Genomic DNA, 25,983 nt, shown 5'->3' with positions numbered 1-25,983 from the left:
AAGTCTTGCTGGAATCTCAGAAAAAAAAAAAATAGTAGCCCTTATTTAAAAGTTCTGGAACTACTGTTCACATTATAAACACCCAAATAAATCCACCAGGAGTCTAAATCAATGTAATTAGAAGCAGATTTGGAGACGTCTACCCCTACATGATGGTAGGTTGTTTTTTTTGGTTTGTTTTAGAATTTCAACTAAACCAGTAGGTTAGAATAAGGAATAGTAGCTATAGGGAATGATCACTTCTTGAAAACTGGAAGATTAAGACGCTGAAGTTTTTCTTCAGGAGTACCTTTTTAAAAAAATCATTGGAATCTGAACGCCCTTGGCTTGCTACAGAAACAGCAATTGATATCATTGTAATCCATTGGATTCTATATTGGCAACCGGTGTAAAAGCTCTGATTCTAAAAACAAAACAAAACAATCAGCAAAAAAACAATCACTTCCCATTGATTCATAAAACCCCATATATACTATGCAATACAAATAATTTATTGGAAATAATTTTCTTTATACGTTGATTTTGGGCTTTCTGTATCCAAGTCCTTTGTAAACTGCTGCACTTCATTTTGTTTTAAGTTTGGGAGTATTAATAGAGTATCACATATCCATCATGACGCGTGGCTCTATTCCTGTTTGTACAGGGTCCATACTGGTATCCAATTTCTTAAATCCTTTTCTGGATTTGCATTGGAAAGTAGATGTGCTTAATTATAGTTTTTATTCTTAATAGACTGCAAATGGAAGAATGTACACATTTGTCCTCAATATATCTAAGGTCCAAAGAAAGCTTTCCAAATTGGCCCAAGTGAAGACTAAAACATGTTTTTAACCAGAATTTATTTCCTCATTAATAGCTTATTTTTTCCTTTCCATGTTTCCAGCTTGTTAAAGTGTTCAAGATTGCCTTAGTATTCACAGTTTGCCAACTTATTAAAGCTTTCTGATTTGTTAAAAATCATTTTCACATTTTTTAGGCCCCACTTTTCAGCTGGTCCAGAGCAGGCCCTTGCCTTTCTCTTTGTTCCCCCACACCCTAGTTTTTAAGAAACGAATATTTTTATGTCTGTACATTTTCATTTGGTGGGTCCCAACGCCTGGTTATCCTTTCTTAGTACTTTCCAAACTACATTAATTCTTCCATTCATTCTAACTTGAAACTTGATTCATTTTTTATTTGTCCTCTCCTATAGCTAATGATCCCCTAGGTTTTCTGGGTTCTCTCTTTGGGAAGCACTCACATCAATGTCTTCTATTTCTCCATGTCCATGCCAGTGATTCTAATTCAGACCCTTCTCACCTTATCCTGGTTCCTGGGAATCACATCCAGGCTACTTTTCCTGGCTTCTTTCCTTCACCGGTCCATCTTGGCTTCTGCAGTGCCAAGGAAATTAAGATTATTCACTATCAGCTCATTCTTTCTTCACCCCAGATCCCTCTGCCTTCTTTCCAAGGAACCCACTTCTGACCTTAGGCAGTGATCATCACCCCATCCCATCCATGCTTTGTAAATCTATACTCTCACAATGGCGCCCTCACTGCCACTGGGGTCCTGCCTCCTGCTTTCAAACATGTTCAAGATTTCCCTACCCCAAAACAATATCTGTTGATCTTATTTTCTCTTCCAAGCAATTTTTAAGTCTCTTAATTCCAGAACTTCTCAGACTGGTCTGCTCTCTTGTTCCCAGTTTCCATACCCCACCCCCATAGTCTTTATTCCCTTTCAGTGGCTTCCCTTCCCTTACCAACACCCCACTGAAATATCTCTTTGTGGCCACAAATGATAAATTAATTGTTAAATCTTACCTTTTAAACCTCTGTGGAATTGGTAGCAATCTTCCTTTTTTGACATATGTATATATATTTAAGTAGGCTCCATGCCCAGTGTGGAGCCCAGTGTGGAGCCCAAACTTGAGCTGAAATTGAGTCAGACACTTAACCTACTGAACCAACCAGGCACTCCTTTTTGATGTTTTTATTTAGATTATCCTCTTAGCCTTTTCCTCCTCTCTTGTGCTAATTTGTTATCCTACCTCTGCAAATGGAATAGAGTTTTATCCTTGGATCTCTCGTCTTTGTTTCTCCCTTATCTCATCTGTGCTGTCTTTAACTATCACTTCCAAGTAGAACAGTGCTTCTCAATCTTTGTGCACACAAATCATGTAAAAGACCTTTGCAATGCAGATTCTGAGGAAGAGCCAGAGATTCTGCACTTCTACAAGGTCACCAGAAGTGCTAATGTTGCTTTTGTCCTGAGAGTGGTGGGAGTGACAAGGGTGTAAATGACTTCCAGTGCTGACATCTGACCTTGACTTATTTCCTAAGTTTCTAAAACCGTATTTTTAGTTGATGGAATTCTCTCCATTAGAGGAGCCAAATAATGGTGGTTAGTACCTCAGACTCCAACTAGATTCATATCTTCTATAAAACCAAAAGAACTCCTTTTCATTACTTTAATTTCCTTCAAGTTTAGAAATTCAGTTTTCATTTGTATTTACAATTTTCTTAACATCCATATCCCATAAGGAATCTAGTCTCATCAGTTCTTTTGTAAAGATATAACTTTGATCTATTTTCCTTTTGTTTCTTCCATGATTCATTCCTTTGTTCTCTCCTATCTGGACTACAGCATTGAGATGCCTCCCTCCAATTTTCCTCTAATTCTTCCATGGCTGGTAAGTCTAGCCTCCTTTGTCACTGTTCAACTTCATTCACCAGCTGAAGAATATCCACCAGCTCCCCACTGCCTAGTGAAAGAAATCATAGAATCTCTCAAACTGTCTATATCCAAGAATATAGGAGTCATGCTCTTCATTAGTTTTAAATCTGGGCTGCTTGGTTTTCAGTCCAGATTTTGTGTTGAAAGAAAGCAGGGATAGAAAGGGAATATTTGTTTTATTTTTTGTTAGAGTGAAAAATATTTAAAGAGTTGTTTAGCACAGAGAGTGAGCGAATGGAATAAGGAAATGGTATAAAATTACCAAGATGCTTATGTGTTGGCAGAGGGAGAACTCTGGAATCAGAGGGAGTAGGGTGGCAGGGAGGGAGTGATGGGGAGAGACACTTTGAGAAGAATAGTGTGAGGGCAGAATTTATATCAACAATCACAGTCTCCGTAAGGCAAGAAGCAAAAATATTGACAAAGGGGATGTCAGTAAGTGTCCTTTAATACGAAGAGAGAAAAAAAAAGTGCAGAATAGGTGTTTTACGAAATATAATGGTAGTTAATTACAGAGAAACAAAAACATTGCTGAAAAAAAAGCATAGAAAGCGCAAATGATAGCCAAGCACGTGTATCAAGCCAGGCTAGTTTGTGAAAGGACTAAAATTATCTTCACATTACTCAATTTTTGCTCTTGGTAAGTCACTCCCAGTTATTTCATAAATTTTGTTTATGGGGTTTCTATCCTGTGTTCTGTCTCTGTGTTTTATTGGAATAAGATGCCTAATATGCAGCTAAAGACATCTTTTAGGAACAGAAAGGACCTCAAAGATTGTCTAATCTCCTTTTGAGGGAGAAAAGTGATGAATAAGTGGGCAAAGACTCCCATGAGAGCAGGCTACTGGTTTGCAGCTGATAAATGTCCAAACCAAGCCACTACTTGCCTTCTCCACATGTCGAGGAGCTATGGATTTTATTTAGCTACAATAACCATTATTGTCAATATTCATACTATCAGGGACATAAGCAGAGATAATGGTACTTGAACAGAACACTACCTCCAACAGTTCCTTACCACTTAGGACGTGAGATGTTTTTGTTCTTAAAGTCCAAGTTGCTAGATGCAGGCTTTCCAGAGGTCTGATCTGATAACCTTCACTGACTGCTACCTGTATCTTTACTAGATTGTTGCACTTGTGTCCAAATTTAATCATCAACAGAAAAGGGCAGGATCAGCGTTTAATCTTCAGTGTCTTTAGACAATAATGGGAAGTCTGTGACTCTATGTTACGGTAAATACACAATGAAATAATAAAACTTACATAATGTTAAAAGGAATTAGGATTGTCCTTTTCCTTTCCAGGTCATTTTACCTATCTTTTTTTCCATCTCCTTTTGCCAAGCACCATACTAGAAAGACAGGCAGTGCGATAATAAAGGTATTAGCTTAGGAGTCAGAAAACAGCCATTTGCCTGGCACTGTCATTGATTACCCGAACTTAGACACTTATCATCTCTCTTTTTCTCCTATAATAATTCTTATTCTCCCTTCAGAGTTTATTGTATGAATAAACTGAAACACATTTTAAAATCTTAAGCCCTCTGCAAATGTTCAGTGTAGACATTTATTGTACTTTCCTTCAGGTTGCTCTGATTGTCGAGGAATGTTGAGTTTGGTAAGTGAAATCTTACACAATGACACATTGAAAAAGATCACTGTAAACTTGGTTGCTTAGATCAGTGTTTTTTGGTGATGGAGTTATTGGCCATTTAGAATAATTATATTCTAATTTTAGAATGACCCCATGAGCACCTAAGTGTCTGTTCTATTCATTCCACAAATATTTATGGAGTACCTTCTGTATACTAGGTTTCAGCTTTGTTTATTATCATAAGGCCTAAATCTAGCTTTAAAATCAAGGAAATGTAACTCATTACTTTACACCAAATAGTCTTCTGACTCTTTTAACACTTAGAACTTGCCTGTATTATACAGTTATCAATTAAATCTCTGTTAACAAAGATAACCTCTCTGAAGCAGAAGAGAAAGGTTAGCTGTCTGTGTGTTTATTTTGCCTGACAAACTTGGTATCAGAGAGGGTATTTCAAATGCTTTGTGAGCCAGGTAAAAAATTTGCAGGATGGATTTTTTTTTTTTTAACATGTGGTTAAGTTTGTAAAGCTTTTTTATACCATTTCATTCCTAGAAAGCTGATGTAAAATCAGGCTATAGGTAACCCTGGAATCTGGCCTTTGGTCATTATGTTAGCTATGCCTCCCCCATTACATGAGAAATTGAAGAATTGAGACAATTATCCAAAGTAGAATTGCATAATTGCTGTAGCCCATCTGGTCTGATTGCAGCTTCTCTGCACTTCTCTAACATCATGTAATATCCAAGGCAAGAAAAAAAACAGTAAAAAATTCCAAGCAGTATACTTGTCAATAAATGTTTCATAGATCTGTGTTGATGTTTCAACTCACAGGCCACAGGGGATTACTATTCTATACTGTTTGTTCCCAGTAGCAGTTTATATTTTGGCTGAACAGTCTCCTTCACTCATTCTGGCTTTTGCTCCTTTGAAATCAGGGACTGGAGCCCTGACAGTAGTTTTACTAGAAGGAAGATAATGAACAACTCTAAGCATTTCAGTAGGTTGTAACGAGTAGGAAAATAGGCTGAATATACAAATACGTTCAAGGTACAAATGTACAGAAACATAGAAAATGACCCCTTCGCTGTATTTGTTAAACAATACGGCCCCTCCTGACTTCACAGACGTTCAATGTGTGCATTTGCATAGGGTCCCCTACTTAAAAGGGCACATGCTTGGTTTAATGCTCTACTGTCTTTGTCTTGAAATCCTTAATCATTTTTGAACAAGGGGTCCCATGTTTTCATTTTGGAGTGAGCCTCATAAATTATGTAGCCTGTCCTGGCCTTTGTTTTCAGAGATTCTGGGCAATTGTGTTTGTGTAACATCGACAATTAAGAGTCAGCACAATAAATGTTTTTTAGCGCCAGTGTATGAGTGACTTCGTAAGGCTTTAAATAAAAGCAACTAGCCTGAACCTTTGCCCATTAACTTATGCTACAGTGGGGAGTGGGGGAGAGGTACTAAATTTTTGAGAGAGAATTTAAAATAGAAGAACCTAAAATAGTACATCAAACACCTATGTTTTCACATCATACTCAACAGGTATAATTTTATGTACTGAAAACGTTTATTTACAAGTAAAAAGCAGATGAAATCTACCTGTTGGCTCCACTTCTAATCTCACTTATCTCACTGGGAACTAAAGCTCTAATACAAATGTTGGATCCTTGCAATATTTGTTGTCCTTTTACACTGCCAGGAATCATACATGGTAGCATAGTTTTTGTTTGTTTGTTTGGGTTTTTTTTTTGTTTTTTTTTTTGTGAGCGTTTCAGTATTTGTGTAAGTCATATGAGACTATATGTATCATCTTGTAATTTGCTATTTTCATTCATTATTTTATTTGTAAAATCTGTTGATATTGATACACATAGCTCTAGCTCATTCATTCTTGTTACCGTGTGCAGAAAATCTCCTGTCTTGATCTGCTGCCTTCTTTGTGAGGCTGTTTAGAGCAGAGTCGAGGAGTGTTTGTATTCTGGTTCTGCCACTGGTTAAAGTCACTAGGTGGGTAACTATGGGCAAATTAAGTGATCTTTCTGAATCTCTATTTTCACATTTGTAAGATGGGATTAATAACTTTTACCACTTAAGATGACTTTAGGGCATTTAAATGAGATACTATATATAAAACCTCACGTGTGATAAAAGTGCGAAAAAAGTGGTGAGGATTTTCATTACTTTACCATAGGTATGACTGAATATTTTGAAGCCCTAAGCATATACGTGACCATGATCTTAAATTTGCATTTTTTTTTCATTGTACCCTTAGCTTGGCTTTGTTCCTGATTCTATTTTTATGATGATAAGAAAATTTTACCCTTAAAGGGCCATCCTCGATGCATCTTAGAGTTTTAGGTTCCCCTTTCACAAAATTGAATGATACTACCTTGATGGACATTCTGTGGCATAAACCCATACAGTTCTAGGCTTAACCTCATACAGCTGAAAGAATACAGTATGACACACTTGGAAAATTATGTCTATACATGATGCATAATTGGAAAAAAAATGAACATCCAGCATTTTCCAACTTTCCTTTTGCAAAGTAGTAAATAACAACTGACAGTTCTGAATTCTATCTGTAAGTACACTGCTGCATGCTCTCCAACTTGGAATTAGAAATTAAAAACAAGTACACACTGAGCAATTTTTTTCATGTTCTCTGTAATTTCTAAAAAATAAAAAATAAAAACAGAAGTCAGTATTAAACACAGTCCTTGAAATAGATGGGAGTCTGTGATGTATTAAGAAACTTGAAAGAGCGGGGTGCCTGGGTAGCTCAGTGGGTTAAGCCTCTGCCTTCAGCTCAGGTCATGATCTCAGGGTCCTGGGATTGAGCCCTGCATCAGGCTCTCTGCTCAGCAGGGAGCCTGCCTCCCCTCCTCTCTCTGCCTGCCTCTCCACCTACTTGTGATCTCTCTCTCTCTCTCTCTAATAAATAAATAAAATCTCTCTAAAAAAAAAAAAAAAAAAAAAGAAAGTTGAAATAGCATTCTGAACCTCCCTGTGAATTTCAAGTGTCGTATTTTGGTTATTCAACAGATACTATACAATTCGCTATAGAGAAAAAGATAAGGAAAAAAAATGGGTTTTCCAACTCTGTCCCGCCACCGAAACAATCGTGGAAAATCTAAAACCCAACACAGTTTATGAATTCGGAGTGAAAGACAATGGAGAAGGTGGAATTTGGAGTAAGATTTTCAATCACAAGACTGTTGTTGGCAGTAAGTACCTGGAACTGCTTCAGTGAGCTGTCATTTTTACCCCCCCGCCTTTTTTATTTCCTAAGTACTGAATTTTTAATTATTTTATTCTTAAGTATGAGATGAGTTAGTTGCCATCTTCTAGTACTTAAAAAAATACGAAAGTGAACAGAATTTGAGTATTGGTATTTCAGAATCTTTTATGTTAATGAATTTTTTTAAACAAATAATCAAAAAAGATAAGCTGATGTTTGATGCTTCCATTGATAACAGTTCTTTGGCCATTGTAGTATTTTAATTCAGTCTCAGATCTATGAGCACCAACTGAGTGAAAACAGCAGTAATGTGTGCAGGTGTTCAGAATTGAAAGCAGGGCCAATAGAAGTGAACATAAAAAGACTTCGGGGTACCTTGGCTCTCTTCCTGTGATCCCTTCATTCAAACTGCTTTGGACTCAGTGTTTGAAATGAGAGCAAACAAAAAATACGATGAACATGCTGGACTTAGAACAGTAGTTCCAGTTCTTCATAGTGAATAGGAGGAATTAATTTAGGAGCACAAAGAATGAAAATAATGTTATTTTCCCCTTGTTTTTTGTCAGGTAAAAAAGTAAATGGGAAGATCCAAAGCACCTATGACCAAGTCCACACAGTGGTAGGTACCAGATTATTCTCAGGAATGGTTATTTTTTGTTTGTTTGTTTGTTTTGTTTTTTTCTCAAGAGAAACTTTTTATTTATTCATCTATCTATCTATTTATTTATTTATTTATTTTAAGCTTATTTATTTATTTATTTATTTTTCCTTGGCTTATTTTATTTTATTTTATTTTTAATTTTTTATTTTTTATAAACATATATTTTTATCCCCAGGGGTACAGATCTGTGAATCGCCAGGTTTACACACTTCACAGCACTCACCAAAGCACATACCTTCCCCAATGTCCATAACCCCACTCCCTTCTCCCGACCCCCCCTCTCCTTTTATTGTTGTTGTTTTATTTTGTTTTTATCAGGAAATCAGTGGGTCTGTTAGGAAGTGCTGAATCGGGATTAACTGAAGGGCTCGGGGGCTTCCTGTAAAGTGTGTAATGCTTTCGGCATTTGCTTCTTTTTCAGAAAATGGAAGTGGAAGTAGGAGACCAGATAATCTAATATGTTTAAACGTCTAAAATACTGGTATTCAATGTAGATGTAGTTACCCAGGTATTTCCATAGCCCAGGTGTTTTGAGGTTATACTCATTATCCTCTGGGCAGTGGACTGTTTTTTAGAATAACACGTTGCCAGAGGGAACGTGGACATGCTCTGTTTACCTCGGTATTATTCATTTCTGACCTCGGTCCTCTTCCCTCTATTCTCTCACTTCCTACTTAAAAAAGCCAATCTTTCCAAAACAGTGAAGCAACTGGCTTGGGTTATTTTTACTGTGCCTTAGCCTCTCTTGAGTTCAGTAAATACCTGCACATCTTATGTGCTTGACAACCCCCTCCGTCTAGAGCCCCCACCCCTCACTACAGAAACTCAGTCCCTTGTTCCCTCTTTTCTCCCACTTGTCCAAATCTCTTCTCAGGAAGCACCACACCAGGTATGTACTACCTGTTATAAATGTAAACCATTGTTACAACCCTCACAGAGATGTTTGCATTTTAAGTCACACGCTGAATTATAATGGGAAGGCCATTATGTCCTGAGCAGGTAGAGGAGGCATTAACATTTTGAAAACTTCCTATTATATATGATCAAATTTCTTTCTGGAAAGGTTGTGCCACTTCACAATCTTGCTACCAATGTATTAGAGTTATCTTGCTATAGTGCCCCGATTATCAATGTTCTATATTTCCATCACTAAATTTTCAGCGAATGTAATAGTAAAATGGTTTTTAAAATGTCTATTTCTCAGATTTCTAAAATAGCACTACTTTCTTCACTTGCTTATTAGCCATTTGTATTTTCCATTTAATGACCTTTTGGGAGTCTTATGGGTTTTATGAATAGTTTAGTTCTAAAATTTCTTTATTAGGAGTCTCAAATGTTTTATTGTATAGTTTAAAGACTATCAATTAAAGAACATCAACTCTTTGTGATATCAACTAGGAACATTATTCTCACATTTGTTACCAATTTTGTTTATGGGAATTTTTGAAAAAGGCAAGTCTTATAATTTGTTTAATCAAATTATTTGTCTTTTCCATTGTCATATTTTCAATTGCATTATACTTTGGAAAGCTCTTGCCTATCCAGAGAGCAGACAAATATTTCCTTATTTTGATTTTAGTTTTATAAGTGGTTTGATTTTATGATAATTAAACTCTATATGAGTTTTATTTTGCTGTCTTGCAGTTAGTAAGGCTATAGATTGGTTAAGCTCTGAAATTTTTTTTTTGTGAACAATCATTTGGCCAGTACTAAGTATTGACTTGTGTCATTCCTTATTAAGGTCACTTTGGCTTTGTCTGTCTTAAATCCAATCACAGGGAATAGATTTGCTCTTTTTTCTCTTCTAGAACAATCCTCAGTCATGTTGTAAACGGTTACCTAGGAGACATATCTTATCTCCCACCCTCTTGGCTGGCCTGCTTTGTCTTACATGTGACTCAATGATGTCATTTCTTTCATTCCTTTTTATCAGCAATCATATTCCAATAACATCTTGTGGCAGAATATTTCATCTAGTGAGAGTTACTCAGCAAAATTGGGAAAGATGCTTGATGTTTACTCCCAAGGAACTTAATTTCTTTTTCATATCACAAATAGCCATGATTAGAAGGTCCAGGAGGAAACTTTCTGCATCTATGACCCAAAGCCAGATATTTTATCCCTTCAAGCTGTGAGGCAGAGTACTCCCCAACTCCAACCAGCTGTGACAAGCTGTGGTTTAAAACTCTTAGCTATTTCCAGAGGAAAGCCCAAATTCATTGAAAAGCTATTTTAAGTCTTCTCTGTGAGACTTTCTTCATTGTCACTTCTGAAAAGCCATCTGTGCTCTTGGGTAGCTCTGGAACACAGGAAGTTGGAAAGGAACCAGTTGAGATAGCCTTGAGCATCTTACATGGCCACTTAGAATTGATTCTGAAAACAGATTTGATATTTTAGAGGTATATTTTAATCCAAATAAAGTCAATATCAATCCAAATATTCAGACAGACATCTCTGAGATTGCTTTTAAAAGCAATATTTTAAGAGCTATGAAATAAAGTTACTTTTAAAGTTTTAAGCAAAAGATACATTGAGAAATGTTTTCATTCACCTGTACATGATTACACCTAAAATTTCCATGCAACAAAAACTTAGCATCTTCTGGGGCACCTGGGTGGCTCAGTGGGTTAAAGCCTCTGTCTTCCGCTCGGGTCATGATCCCAGGGTCGTGGGATTGTGCCCCGCATTGGGGCTCTGTTCAGCAGGGAGCCTGCCTCCCCGCCCCCCCGCCCCGCCTGCCTCTCTGCTTACTTGTGATCTCTGTCAAATAAATAAATAAAATCTTAAAAAAAAAAAAAAAAACACCTTAGCATCTTCTAAACAGAGATATTTGAAAAGGTATAAACTATTTGAACTTTAGGCTATTTTTAGATGATAGCTATTTATGTTAAAAATGCAGATGTTAAAGAAGTCTGATCTTAAGCATCTGGTCACATTAAATAAGTAATTCTTGTATCTAACCACGTGCTCTAGTGGCAAGCGGCCGTGCGCTTGTGCTGGGAAGTGTAGCAGAGGTCTCTTCTGATTGGTCGGTCCCTTTGTTCTACCACATGTCAAGCACTTTAAGTATCATCCCTACCTACCTATACCTCAGAAAAATAGGGACAAGGTGCATAAACAAAACAGTGATTCTTTCTATATAAATTGTATTACTTGAGATCCGTGTTCTTGTGAAAGAAAAAACACATTTATCGTAATTTTGCTGTTTCACTCATGAGACTCTAGAACACTCTTTATGGAGGTGAAACCTAATGTTTACTATCAGGTTTTATTTTATATTTATATAATATGTACATAATGTAATATCATATATATATAAAATGATTCAATCTAGAACAATGGCTGAAAGAACCTAATTTTAATACGTTATGTCTATATTTTTAAAAAACATATTTATCTTATCAGTTCACTAGCTAAACAATCATTTTTTTAAAGATTTTATTTATTTATTTATTTGAGAAAGAGTAAGAGAGCATGAGCAAGAGGAAGCAGCAGAGGAAGAGGGAGAAACAGTCTCCCCACTAAGCAGGGAGCCCAATGTGGGGCTCAATCCCAGGACCCTGGGATCATGACCTGAGCTGAAGGCAGTGTTCAACCAACTGAACCACCCAGGTACCCCTAAACAATCTGTTTTTGAAGTACTTAGCATTTAACAGAAATTTTAAAATAAAAGTTTAATTATTTAATTCCAGTCTCCTTAGAAAAAGTGTTCCCATAATATATGACATCTGTTTTCACCCTTTCATTTTTTTCCATCAGAGATCCACCCATCTTTTTAAAGGCATGCCTATTATTGGCAAAAAGAGAAGTGGTGTCAATTTTTAAAGTGTAACAGTTACCAGATGAGTGGGGTGAATAGGGAGCAATGCCATGTGGTCCCCACCCATACCTTAATGTGTACAATTAATATATCTGGTATCCTTCTGTTCTTAGCAATTGTTGTCTTAAGCAGAAACTTGAAAAATTTATATCTAGGCCAGTAATATTATCAAAGGTGTATTCTGACTCTTCCCTAAATGACCAGAAATATGAAGACTTTTGCAAGTAGGACATTAGATTAAATCAATATGTTTCATAATTTTCATTAGAACATCCTAAAAATGAATTAAAACCACAGTGTAACAGGCCCAAGTTCTTCTCATGTGGTTTGGCTCTTAAACCATTGAAGTCTGATTTTGAGCAACCCTTGCCATGCCCCAAATGGCCCCAGCTTTTTTATCTTAGGACCTGAAAATAAATCTGTAGTGAATATTCTGACACCGCAAAAATATCAAATAGACAAGACTGTGAAGAAGAGCCTACAAAGAATAGTGTTAACACTACACATATTAAAGCTAATTTTCAAGACAATATGAGAAGAAAGTTAGTATAATGCAGAGTGAATAGGAAGTCCCCCATCCCGTATGGTTACTACCATTCTGGTTATTTCTAGGTAAGCACAGGCTTTCCCTAACCAGGACTAAACTCCGCTGACTCAGTCTTCAGTTCATTGCTGTTTACCATAAAAGCATCCTCTCCCCGTAGAATTTCCCCACTGGCTACTCAGCCACATTGTCCGTGGTAGAAGTGAATTCCCTTAACTAGTTCCCCAGCTCAGGATATAGTGCAACCTGTTCTTCAGGAACAGGTTATCTTAAAAATCAGGAAAATAAAATGCCACATTTCTTCTAGGACAGGAGGTAAATAATGCTTACTTCCTGGCATACAGTAAACACACAGAAAATAGTGACTCTGTGAAGGGAGGACGAGGGCTGTGGAAGGAAATGGTGATGAAGGCTTGCAGCAGGAATGGGAGTCAGCAAAATCTGCACAGAAAAGAGAGCCGGCAGGGACAAGGCATAAGAGCAAAACTAGGATGGCGAGGAAGGGTTACTGCACCGTTTTGAACACTGTACATGAAATAGTTTGATTAAAATTGTGTTGCAGTTGGCTAAACGCTGTTAACTTGGAAATTATCACAGTATTTCCTTTCTCAGTGGATCCCAGTAGCACATGTTCCCTTACACTTTTATAAGAAGACATAGGGAAAGGATGCACAGTGCCAACTTCTCATTGGCAATTTAGAGCCTTCAGCATAGACATTTTAGGCAGGAGTATTTTCCTGATGCTCCTAAAAACCCTACTTACAGAGAGGCAGCTACTTGCTCAAGAGTCCAGTCCTGATGCATTTTTGGATTGCAGATTATGCAAGAGCATAATTATAGGTCTAAGAAGAATTGGACCCTGCAGCTAAATTATTTCCTCGTTTTTTGGCAGCACATACTGTACATATAGTCTTGTCATCATCTTAATAGAACATTGGTAGATCCTCAAGTTAGAGTTCAAAGAGAAACTTCATGCTGTTCATGTGAAGAATGGGCTATTTTCCATTTGTCTTTGTCAAAAATTGTTTAAAAACAAATCATCACAGCAAAGGAACTAAAAATTGAAATAATGAAATTCCAAAGCAATCAACACAGCAACTTGTAGGTGTTTCTGCTAAAGAGATGTGTCTGAAAAACTTACCATTCTGCAAAATGTGCACTAAATAGCAGGACTCATAAGGATGGAGAACAAGCCATTCAAAAATCTTTGGAACTGTAGCAACAGCTCTAACAAAAATGGTTCTTAGTACCTGGAAAGGCAATGTGGTTCCTCCTGTAAGCGGCTCCCATGTGGCTGAAGGTTGGCACAACTGGCATTTATCAATTCTCAAATGAGGGTGGCTGGGTGGCTCAGTTTGTTAAGTGACTGCTTTCGGCTCAGGTCATGATCCTGGAGTCCCAGAATTTGGTTCAGCTTTGGGCTCCCTGCTTGGCAAGAAGTGTGCTTCTCCCTCTGACCCTCCCTCTGTTTGTGCTTTCTCTCTTTCTCTCTCTCTCTCTCAAATAAATAAATAAAATCTTTAAAAATATATAAATAAAAAAATAAATAAAATGAAATCCTCAAATGATTCTCAAAGGCCACATGCTGGCAACCCTTTCTCTCTAGAGCAGGACAGGTGAAAGCAAGGTGAGGCAGAGCCCCTCTGGGAAAAGATCCTGTGTACAGGGGCTCCTGTTTAACTTTCTTATGATAGAGCTACAAGAGATCCTGCAGCCAGGGTGACATCCAAGCTAAGAATGTTTTTCCTCTTCCATGGAAAGTTCTACTACTTCTGCTATTCCCTTCTCCTTTGCCTAGGAAGAATTGTGTCTAAATTATACTATGTATCCTCCTATTTACCAATAGCACATAAGCTATGCAGAACACAAGCATGTGTAGTAACTGTATACTGTTGACTGAAAAATCTTTTCTTAATCAAAATGTAATTCATGCCTATAAAGAATCAGGAAATACAGGAAAGTATACAAAATTAATCTGTTTATAAAAAATAACCACTGCCAGAAAAACCCTATGATCTATCTCTTTCTGATAATTTGTGTATACATACTTGTTATAAAAATCAGGTTATGATGTGGATATAATTATAATCTTTGTATTTATTTATATTATGCACATTTTTCACTTTGGTAAATAGATATAAAATTTGAAACATGGTTTATTTAATAAAAGCCCTGCTTTTGGATGATGTAGTTGTTTTGCACAGTGGTGATAATTTATATGTAAGGGTGTTTATCTTTTATTATTTTCTTAGTTTAGGATCAGATTAGATTGGGCTAGATTGTTATAGAGGAAAATACTGGTGTGTTAGTCCATTAAGGCCGCTATAACAAAATACCATAAACTGGGTGGCTTAAACAACAGACATTTATTTGTCACAGATATGGAGCCTGGGGAGTTCAGGATTAAGGCACTGGCAGATTTGGTATCTGGTGAGAGCTTGCTTCCTGGTTCACAGACAGCCATCTTCTCGCTGTGACCTCACGGGGTAGAAAGGTAGAGGGACTTCTCTGGGGCCTCTTTTATAAGAGCACTGATCTCATTCAGAGGGTGGACCCATCAGGACTTAATCATTTCCTCAAAAGCCCTACTCATAAATACTATCACAGTTGGGAGTTAAGTTTTAACATATAAATTTGGGGTGGAGGGGATATAAGCATTCAGTCTGTGGCACTGAGTCTAAAGAGCTATAAATAGCTTGAAAAATCTGATAATAGTAAACTTCTATTTTTGGGGTTTTTAACCATAAGGACCTTCATACAAGAAGAAAAATATCTCACAGTAAGCTTGGTATTGTGGCCCTTTTTACGGGCACATTATTCACTAAAATGGGAGCATGTTAAGTCTCTTGCTCACGACTGTGAACACCTATGTGGTTAAGTATCTCACCCAGCATGTCCTGGATTATTAACAGGTCTGGTACATGAAGTCTCTTTATCATATATACAGGTTAATTCAAGCATCAACAAATCAATGTCATGCTCCCCTCTTTAACTCCATCTAATTCTTCCTTATATATTTGCTTCCCTTATTTTGTTCCCATGTCTTTCCCTTAGCTGTCTTGTCCTTGGCTCACAGTTCTGTCCAGTGATGCCTCTGCTTTCAAGTTAACACTAAACCTGTCCCTAGTTCAAGCCACTCCACGACATCAAAACTTCCTGTGGGATGTCTGAGGCAATTTGGGAGAGGAGAGCAGGCACAGCATCCTGGGATGCCTTTCTACGTTGAGGTCCTTTGTGCATAAATATGAGCAGAATGGTTTAGAGTATGGGATTTGGGGGTAGAAATGTCTGGATCTGAGTCCCAGCTCTGCCTTCTTGGGCAAGGTGATCCTTGGTCTCAGGAGTTCATGGAAGTCGGGTCATCTGTAGCAACAGCAGCCGTGGCTGAGCATACTCACATCATAGACATGAATCAGTTTTAAAAGATAATCTGTAGCTTGGCATCTTTTTGAGAAGAAATGTAAAGATAATTTGAGTCACATCTCAAATGAAGTGAGAAATCACCTGGTAGTCTATTTGCAAGGCTTAGCTCCTTCCACTGCAGTTTCCAGGTCAACTAAAATAATGGGAGTTCTGCCGAGACCGCTTCTTTCAAGCCTTTGGACATCTGTAGGGAAAACCAAATGAGTCCAATAGAATACAGGTAGATATATGCATTAAAGATCTTTCCAGCAACTGTAGATAACACAGAGCTATTTCCAGTTCTTGTATCTTTTTTTTTTTTTTAAGTTAACACTAACTAAAAAGCTCACTGTCTTCTCTCTTCAGCCAGCATATGTCCCAAGGAAGCTAATTCCAATAACAGTCATCAAACAAGGTAATTTGTATGAGTCTGTTCTGGATGCATGTTTTGACCTATTTTTTTGTTTGTTTGTTTCAATTCTAATACAGTTAACAGTTTAGAACTATTTTTCATACACTTTTCCACTGAGATAATTAAATATAGCACTTTTTCCCCTCAATTTCTCCGATCATTTTAAAGCAAAAGTGTGAAGAAGTAAGTATCTTCTAGCAAATTAGAAGTTAGTAGATAATTTTGGCTCTTGTACCAATAGGCCAAGTCTTGGCAAGTCACATTGGTTGTGTTTTACCAAAGTAAAACTTTTGGTACAAAGCAATCACAATAAGTATTAAATTTTAAAATCCATCTGAAAATGTGTGGCTTTGTTCAGGGTTAAGTTGGCATACGTGAAGAAAATCATTAACAGGATATTTGAATTAGTGAAATAAAAATTATAATTTAGTGCTCCTTTTGGGGAGAGTAAAGACCTACAGTTTTCAAGAATTATGTCCATTTTATTTCAGTATCCAGTTGTTTTTGTTTTGACTTTCAGTTTTTTAAATTATTAAAATGACTCTATTATTTCCAGAAAGTTCCTTGGTAGAAGAAATTGGACACTTAAAGTAATTACACATTTTAAGAAAACACAGTCTCAAGTGTATTCTCAAAACAGTGTCAATATTGAACTAATTGAGATTCTTTGCTTTGATAATATACATTTTTACTTTTTAAGATTTACTATATGAATTGCCTCATTTTGTGCTATTTCTTTAACTTGGGAAGGCATCAGAGAATGGAGATGAAGAAGGAAATATTCATCTCATTTAAACGGAGCACTTTATGATAGAATAATAACCTTTCATTACTTGAAGTCATAGGTGTGAAGGTGAGATGTGGCTTCCAGTCCTTTCGTTGACTGTGTAGCAGTCCAAAGAGTTAATTTATATTAAATAAAAAGTTATATTAGGGCTTCCCAGTGCAGATGTCTTCACATTACAGCTATTTACTGCTTCCTATTTTTTTTTTTCATCATACTGCTACCTTTTGTATTTCCACAGTGATTCAGAATGTTACTCACAGGGCTTCAACTAAATCCCCAGATAAGACTTCCTTTGGAGGAACAATATTGGGTGAGTGTATCTTGGTATCTGTACTTAGAGTAAGCATGTCAGGCTACTTTTGGTTAATAGGGCACTTATGGAATTTTACATTGTTAGCAGATCTACTAAAATGATATTGGTTCATTTCCTTTTGATATTGAGGATTCTGGCTTGTGTCCATGCCTGGCTAGGAGCCAAGAGATGCTACCTCTATAAGTGTGTGTTAGAGAAACAACTCTAGCCCACGTTTAGTGGGAATGATGGCACCCATCTTACTTGCCCCATAGTGTTGTTGTTAGGAGGGAGTCCTTACTGCATCAAACTGCTCTTTTAAAAGTTATTATTAATAATGGCATTTTGTTCACTGTATATGTTAAACAGCCATTTTACTATTTTTGAGTCTATGAATTAAAAGCTGGAGGATTTTGTAGTTCAGTTCTGAACGTTTAAAAAAATCTGTTTAAAGTACAGTCATATTTTTTTTAGGTTTGAGTTAAAATTGATGATGCCATATAAGTGCAAAGCTTTATTTTTATTTATTTTTTATTTATTTGTTTTACCTGGTGCTCTGAGCTTTATTTTATGTCATGAGGCACTTACTTTCTCTTACCCTATTATATTTCCTTGCAGTCCATCTTATTATTCCAGGCCTTAATGAAACCACTGTTAAACTTCCTACATCCATAATGCTTGAGATTTCCGATGCAATCAAGACACAGTTAGGTAAGCAGCAATGTTCCATTTTTGAACTTGGTGGTGACTAAGTACTAGCACGATGATCCTAGAATACCCAAGGAATCTAGCAAATGAGCTATTGTGACATTTCAAAGTAAATGGTAAGGGACAGGCATGTGCATTGTTGATGGGAATAAAAAATGGTACAGCTGCTGTTGCAAAAAATCAGACATAGAATCACCACGCGATCCAGCAATTCCACTTTTGGGTATAAAACCAAAAGAACTGGGAAAAGTTATCAAAGAGGCATTTGGACATCTATGTTCACACTAGCATTATTCACAATAGCTAAAGCATCAAAGCAACTCATGTGTCCATCAACAAATGAATGGGTAGGCACCCTGATGTTTATAGCAGTATTATCTACAATCACCAATTTATGGAAACAGCCCAAGTGTCCATCAGCTGATGAACAGGTAAAGATGTGATCTCTATACACAATGGAGTATTACTTCACCACAAAAAAGAATGAAATCTTGTCATTTGAAACGACATGGATGGAGCTAGAGGTATTATGCTAAGTAAACTAACTCAGAGAAAGACAAATACCATATGATTTCATTTATGTGGAATTTAAGAAATAACACAATTGAGCAAAGAGAGGGAAAGGAGAGAGAGAGAGGCAAATCAAGAAACAGACTCTTAACTATAGAGAACAAACCAATGGGTTACCAGGTCGGTGGGGGGATGTTAAGTGGGTGATAGGGATAAAGCAGCACACTTGTGACTAGCTCTGGGTGATGTATGCAAGTGTTGAATCACTATATTTTAAACCTGAAACTAAACTATACAGTATGTTAACCAGAATTTAAGTAAGAGTTTTAAGAATTTAAAAAAAATTTTTTTTAATTTTTTTAAATTTATTTTTAGCATAACGGTATTCATTGTTTTTTGCACCACACCCAGTGCTCCATGCAATCCATGCCCTCGATAATACCCACCACCTGGTACCCCAACCTCCCGCCCCCCCTCTTCAAAACCCTCAGATTGAAAAGAATGAATGGGTAAGCAAAATGTGGGTATATATGCAATGCAATATTATTCAGCTGTAAGAAGGAAGGAAATTCTGACACATGCTACAGGACGGATGAACCATGAGGACAGTATGCTAAGTGAAAGAAGCCAGTCACAAAAAGACAAACACTGTGTAATTTCACTTACACGAGGTACCTGGAGCAGTCAAATTTATAGACAGAAATATAATGGTGGTTGCTAGGAACTGGAGGGAAGAGGGAAATGGGAAGTTAGTGTTTAATGATACAGTTTCGCTTTTATAAGAAGAGTTTTGGAGATGGACAGTGGTGATAGTTGCACAACATTATGAATGTATTTAACATTACTGAAGTATACACCTGAAAAGGTTAATTAAGATCATATGTTCTATGTTATGTGTATTTTATCATGATAAAAAAAAGCAGGGAGGGGCAGAGAGATTGGAGTGCTGGAAAAATTTATATAAATCACATTCTCTAGGTAAATAGTTATTATATATTGTATATATTAATATATATTATATAATGTATGTTTATATATTTTTTTTAAAGTGAACATTTATCAAATTATCCAAAATACATATATTTATCTAGGTAAAGTTTTCAGATAGAGTGATTGTTAGAAAATTGTTATACTGTACTGTCAAAGGGTTATGAGATGTTTTCAATGAGAGCTAATGTAGAGTTCAGGTGTGTTCGAATTATTAATTACTTGAGACTGATACTGCCTCTCACTTGTAGAAAGAGCTTGATAAAATTTCGGTGTTTTTGAAAACACAAGAGGGGTGCCTGGGTGGCTCAGTGAGTTAAGCCTCTGCCTTCAGCTCAGGTTGTGATCTCAGGGATCTGGGATCTAGCCCTGCATCGGGCTTTCTGCTCTGTAGGGATTCTGCCTCTCCCTCTCTCTCTGCCTGCCTGTCTGCCTACTTGTGATCTCTGTCAAATAAATAAATCTTTTAAAAAAATAAAAAATAAATAAAAACATAATGATTTATTGGGAATCAGACCCAACAAAACCCTTTAATAGGAGCCCAGGGAATAATTGCGGTGCTCACTGGGGTAAATTAGTTGCTGCATTGAATATCAAATTAGTCAGGACCCTCGTAATGTATATCATAGCATCTCAAGCTTGATGGAACATAAGCCTGATGGGCTTCTGAGCCCAGACTGCGGGACCCACCTGCAGAGGTCCTGGTTCAGTAGATGAGGGGCAGGACCCGAGAATTTGCCTTTCAAACTAGCAGCCAGGAGATACTGAAGCCACTTGCCTGGGAACCATAATTTAAGAACCACCCTTCCATAGTCTTGGGAGATGGTCTTGAGCTATTGATAAATACGGAAGGAGATGGCATGATGTGGTAGACATTGAACTAGACTAAAAAATGCAGAATTTTCTCTGAATCAGGCACTAGAGAAGAATTTTCATACTTCCATAAATGAATGTCCACCTTGTATGGGGGGTGCAGAAATAGACCCCCGGACCCCTGTGTGGCTACATTCAGTCAACACATAATGACCGAATGTTACTCTCTGGCATTACTACAAATTATTAGTCCCAGAGTGAGTTACCTCTGAGAATGTAGATGAGTGACTTTAATCATTTCTTTAATTTGTACATCAGACTTGATCACCTTTTTTTTTTAAGTATAAAACTGTCACCAAACCCTGCAATATCTAAATGCTGTGCTAAAATCTGGGAACCTTCCAAATTAACTTTCCTCACTCAACTTATGTTCAGAATCCAGTGCTTAGTGTTCTTGGGCTCCCCTGTTCCCTGCCCGGAGCCTATATGCCTTGCCCTGCCCTGCCTCTGGGAAAGTCTTGTTTGGAAGGAGGGGGCAAAAAAGGAACTGACCAGTCTCTTGCTGATGTGACCCCTTATCCATCCAGCAAAACTACAAAATACAGAATTTGTGAAGGAGGTTGAAAATGAGCAGTTTTACCCAGACCACCACTGTCAGTTTTGAACTGGAGCATGTTGTGTTCTTTAGTCTTGCATGGTATTTCCTAAACTTTTGGGGTTTTGCTAAGTTCCAAGCACTACCTTAATACCCATTCAGTCTTTCTGTTTCCTTTAGGGAATAAAACAGTGCATTTGCTTTATTTAGTTTTTCCTTTTATCTTTCTGATATGATTCACTAAACACTTTCAGGATTGAGTGTGATTTCAATAAAGAAAAATTGTATGCAAACAAAAAATATCTTTTTTGACTTGTTTTTCTGTGGAAACACCATCTTAAATTTAACACATGACAAATTTCTTATGCATTGAAGAGCTTAATAGCTAGTATCTTTGAAAATGCCCAACAAATCCATCAAATGTGCCACTGTGACAGACTGTATTTAAAAATTACATTTTAAGTTTATTGTTTTTTTTTAATTTTTTATAAACATATATTTTTATCCCCAGGGGTACAGGTCTGTGAATCACCAGGTTTACACACTTCACAGCACTCACCAAAGCACATACCCTCCCCAATGTCCATAATCCCACCCCCTTCTCCCAAACCCCCTCCCCCCAGCAACCCTCAGTTTGTTTTGTGAGATTAAGAGTCACTTATGGTTTGTCTCCCTCCCAATCCCATCTTGTTTCATTGATTCTTCTCCTACCCACTTAAGCCCCCATGTTGTTTATTGTTTTTAATGGAAAGAGATACTGTTAAATAGTTCTTTATACCAGCACGGGAGAAGTCAACTTACCTGAAGTTATTTAACACTGCAATTCAGAAAAGTACTATTTTTTGAGGGGGTAAATCCTAAAAATAATTTCCTCATTCCAGCAGGTCCCATCATGGGACATCAAGAAATTAATAGCTTTTGTTCTAAGAACACATGGTGTGAATAATGAGAGAAGTAAACAAGAAAGCTAGTATTACACACACCCCTCCCTGGGGCATACAAAGTGTTTGCCAAAGCCAAGACTTAGCCTGCCAAAAATGAAAGGAAACAACTGTGTTGAAAAAAGGTACAGAAGAATCAGAGAGGAAAGGGAATTTCCTGGGATTTAGACCATATTCTTGTGGCATTTTACTCCACTCTTGCCAGAACTCTAGTGGTCTATAGAAAGTGTAGGTGAATATTCATGGGTTGGTAAGAGACATGAAAGTTCTCTCATGCAAATATCTTCCCCACCTACCAATTTCTCTGACATCTGAAATAATGTATTTAGAAATATAGTATGCCTTTGTAAGGAATTAGTGATGTGTAAAGAATACAAATGTCTCTTGGGAAGGTAGCTTACCTCCCACCCCCTCAGCCATTAACAGCCCAATAGGCTAATGTGATTGCTGGCTGAGGGCAAAGTAATTAAGTAAAGTAATTAAGTAATTAAGAGCATTTGTTTGAAAGTATAGGATCTGTTAATACCTTCCCTGCTATTCCTTATGTTCCACAAATAACTGAAGCCATAAGATAACTGACTTTCTCTGCTTGACTTATTTCACTTAGCATAATCTCTTCCAATCCCATCCAAGTTGGTGCAAAAAGTTGGGTATTCATCCTTTCTGATGGCTGAGTAATATTCTATTGGAGAGTTTAGAAGGGAGGGGTGTAAGGGAATGGCATAGCTCAGTGATGGGTATTAAGGAGGGCATGTATTGCATGGAGCACTGGGTGTTAAATGCAAACAATGAATCCTGGAACATTACATCAAAAACTAATGATGTACTGCATGGTGACTAACAGCACAATAAAAAAATTTTAAAAAAATAATAAGTAAGTGTTGAATCTCTAAACTGTACACCTGGAACTCATACTACACTATATGTTAACTAATTGAAAACTAACTAAAAACTTGAAAATAAATAACAAATAAAAATTCAAAAAAATAATAAGAAATAAAAGAGGATTCAAAAAAAAGGTCAGATTAGTAACACAAAAATCACTAATAAAAAAATATATAGGATTTGTAGGTTAAAATAAATAATAGTCCTAGTCAGCCAAGGAAATAACTGAGAATGTAGGCTGTTACACAGGAAGGATTAACAAAGATGTCTTAAGAGAGAAGAGGACCCTGAGGGAGAGCACTAAAGAAAAACCTTATAATCTCACACTTAAAAACAAAGCAAAACAAACAAGAAAACACTTCCCATGGTACACCTTGAAAATAACAGGACCAATGTTCATAAAAATCTGTAATCTGAATTTTTTTTCCTATGCTAACAATCATGATGGTTCTAAACAAAAGCTGTGACTACAACAGAAAAAAAAAATGTTGATTAAATTTAGATATTTTAAGAATGGAAATCACCAAAATTTCTACTGGACTTGTTTTTTAGTTATTTCAGAGTCCCTTCTCTTTATGCCCTGCTCAATTAATTTGAACAATGTATTTAACATTTCTGTTGGGCAAAAATGCTGTGCAACCTCATGTACACATGAATTTAAAATACACCCGTGACCGTTAGACATGGCAAACACAGTAACACCTGCGACACCTGTGTCTAGCATCTTAAAACACTCCCGAAAATAATCAGCTCTATGTAAAAATCTATTGTAGACTCCCATAATACAGACTGAAAACTGATTTGCTTCTATTATCATTGTGAAAGGGATGACTTGATAATTGTCTTTATGTTGTGATTCTTTTTCTTCATCCCAATGCCAATTTAAATCTTAAAGAAGTACCTAGAGTTCATGAGACGGAATTCCGAAGAATCCCTGGTGGAAATGCATAATAAATTTGTTGACTGCCTGGTGGGAAGAATTAAGAGCAAAATTGATTTTTTGAAATAATCTCTTACTTGATGTTTTGAATGAATTCTATTTGGGCACTGTGTTATGAAGAAGTGAGGTGATTGATTGTTCTCTGACTTCTTAGCTAAGAATGAAACGTTGGCATTACCTGCTGAATCTAAAACACCAGATGTAGAAAAAATCCCAGCACGGGCCATAACAGGTAATGAGATCCCTATGTTGTTAACTTTGAGGGAATAAATATTTTGAAAAATGATAAATGGTTGATGAGTTTATACTTTTTTCTGGTGAAGGACCACTAGGAGATTAATTTTCATCATAAGCACAAACAATAAGAGATTGTAGATTCTTAATTTCACATTTGGAAAAACAGCTGATGTGGAAGGAACTATGGAATCATATGACCCAATATATAATATGGAAGCTGTATTTTTCACATTAAGTAAAGTTGTCCCCTCAATGTTTAGGATATTTTTATACTAGAATGTAATACTATGGTTCATGTGCTTTCCTTTCTTATGAAGATGTGAGCTCATTTTTCATTTCTCTCACAAGTGGTCACTTTATCAAAATGCCATAATTCCTTTGAAACCCATTAGCATGATAACTATGAAAGTGCCCTAGAATCATTTAGGACAATTAGATTAATTGTTCTATGGAAGATTAATCTATAGAAGGTTAATAATCCTACTATAAAGAAATATATAATAGTTCAGTGAAAATCCTTTAAAGAATAAATGTGGGATACATTTTCCCCATAGTTTATCAGCCTTTACTAACAAACATTCAGCATTTCTTCTTTGAATGAACTGCCTAAGTATGGCCCACTGGGGACGTGATACTCTCTGAACCACAAAGTTTTTGCCAAAGCAGTACCACCTCATCCAGGGCCTAGTAAAACAAACATTTGTCCAGAATTTCCCCAAATCCACATTTAGCAAAACATGTTCAATCTAAAGTGAATTTTTTAATCCACAAAACTGCCGTAAATTGAAATATCAGTGATTATTTACTTTGCACTAAACTCTTGGATTCATAACTGGTTCAGAAAAGATAAAGATTGGTGGGGAAATAGAACAACTTGATCTCAAGAAACCTATCCAAGTAGGACTCTTTCTGACAGAGTAAGAAGTCTCGGCTCCTACCTACATGGAAGATGGACCTTCCATCCCCCACCTTCATGGGTGTTAGGACAAAGGTACAAACTATCTAAGGTGCTAGAATATTCTATTCAAACAAAATTCCTAGGTAATTTTTCTAATTTCAATATAATTTGTCGGCACCAAGAAAAACATAGGAATGACCCAGTAGATGACTCCAAGTTCTTTTCTGCCCCAAAGATCCAACCCATTTTTCCCATTATACTTTCCTCCCTCGGCACAGCATCTGACGGGAGCGTCTACAGATTTTTTCATTCTCAGCCAAACCTTCTTCAGAATTTTCCTATTCAGAAACACTTAGGCAAACACTATACCTGATTATTCAGTGTTGTGTTTATTTTGTGTCTTGCGGCTGAGCATTTGATTCCTTACCATAATTATAATCCAGTTCCAGGCTTTGCATGCTGACTGCCGTTTGGAAGAGAGAAATCTTTAATGTAATAGTTCTCAATAAACCTTTCTGCCTTGGGTCATTCTTTAATTTGCCCATTTATTAATTCATTTAATATTTGTCATATGCTTGCTGACTATACCCCAGACATTGTGCTGAGCCCTGGAGATAATAAGAAAGAAAAAGACAGGCAAGGAAAAAAATTATGATTAATAAGTGCTTTCACCAAGGTCAGCTCACTGTGCTTTTTGGAACACAGGGAAAGTGGACCAAAGTCAGCAAGGCAGTGTTGGAAGAAGTGTCAGCTCAGGCATCTGGGGCAAGCCAGGGAGTCCTTAATTAACTTGAAAAGAATTGGTCAATTTATGTGCCAGTTACTAATTCTAAAGGGCAACAAAAGCACCTTATGATCTTTGGTTGCTTCATTATTTTATCTGAATTTGTAAAGTTGTCTTTTTTACCTTCCAGTGACACCTGAGTCAATGCCAAGGACGACAAAACCCACTGTGTCTAGTGCACTAGACTTTTCAGAAAAAACACTAGGT

The 25,983-nt window shown here is 36.8% G+C and overlaps 1 protein-coding gene across 33 annotated transcripts in view; it reads left to right on the top strand.

The window, feature by feature from the left end:
- The window catches only part of ABI3BP (ABI family member 3 binding protein), a 258,099-nt gene that overhangs the window by 98,754 nt on the left and 133,362 nt on the right, over positions 1–25,983 (top strand). For all 33 annotated transcript variants that reach the window (XM_082695526.1, XM_082695525.1, XM_082695527.1 and 30 more), the window contains exons 5-11: positions 7,365–7,546; positions 8,127–8,179; positions 16,354–16,402; positions 17,425–17,496; positions 18,097–18,189; positions 24,012–24,089; positions 25,907–25,981. In XM_082695526.1, the coding sequence (XP_082551652.1) occupies positions 7,365–7,546; positions 8,127–8,179; positions 16,354–16,402; positions 17,425–17,496; positions 18,097–18,189; positions 24,012–24,089; positions 25,907–25,981 (602 nt within the window). The remainder of the gene's footprint in view (positions 1–7,364; positions 7,547–8,126; positions 8,180–16,353; positions 16,403–17,424; positions 17,497–18,096; positions 18,190–24,011; positions 24,090–25,906; positions 25,982–25,983) is intronic.

Source organism: Mustela nivalis, assembly GCF_964662115.1.
Source record: "Mustela nivalis genome assembly, chromosome: 1".
NCBI lineage: Eukaryota > Metazoa > Chordata > Mammalia > Carnivora > Mustelidae > Mustela > Mustela nivalis.
This window is presented reverse-complemented; position numbering and strand designations above follow the sequence as displayed.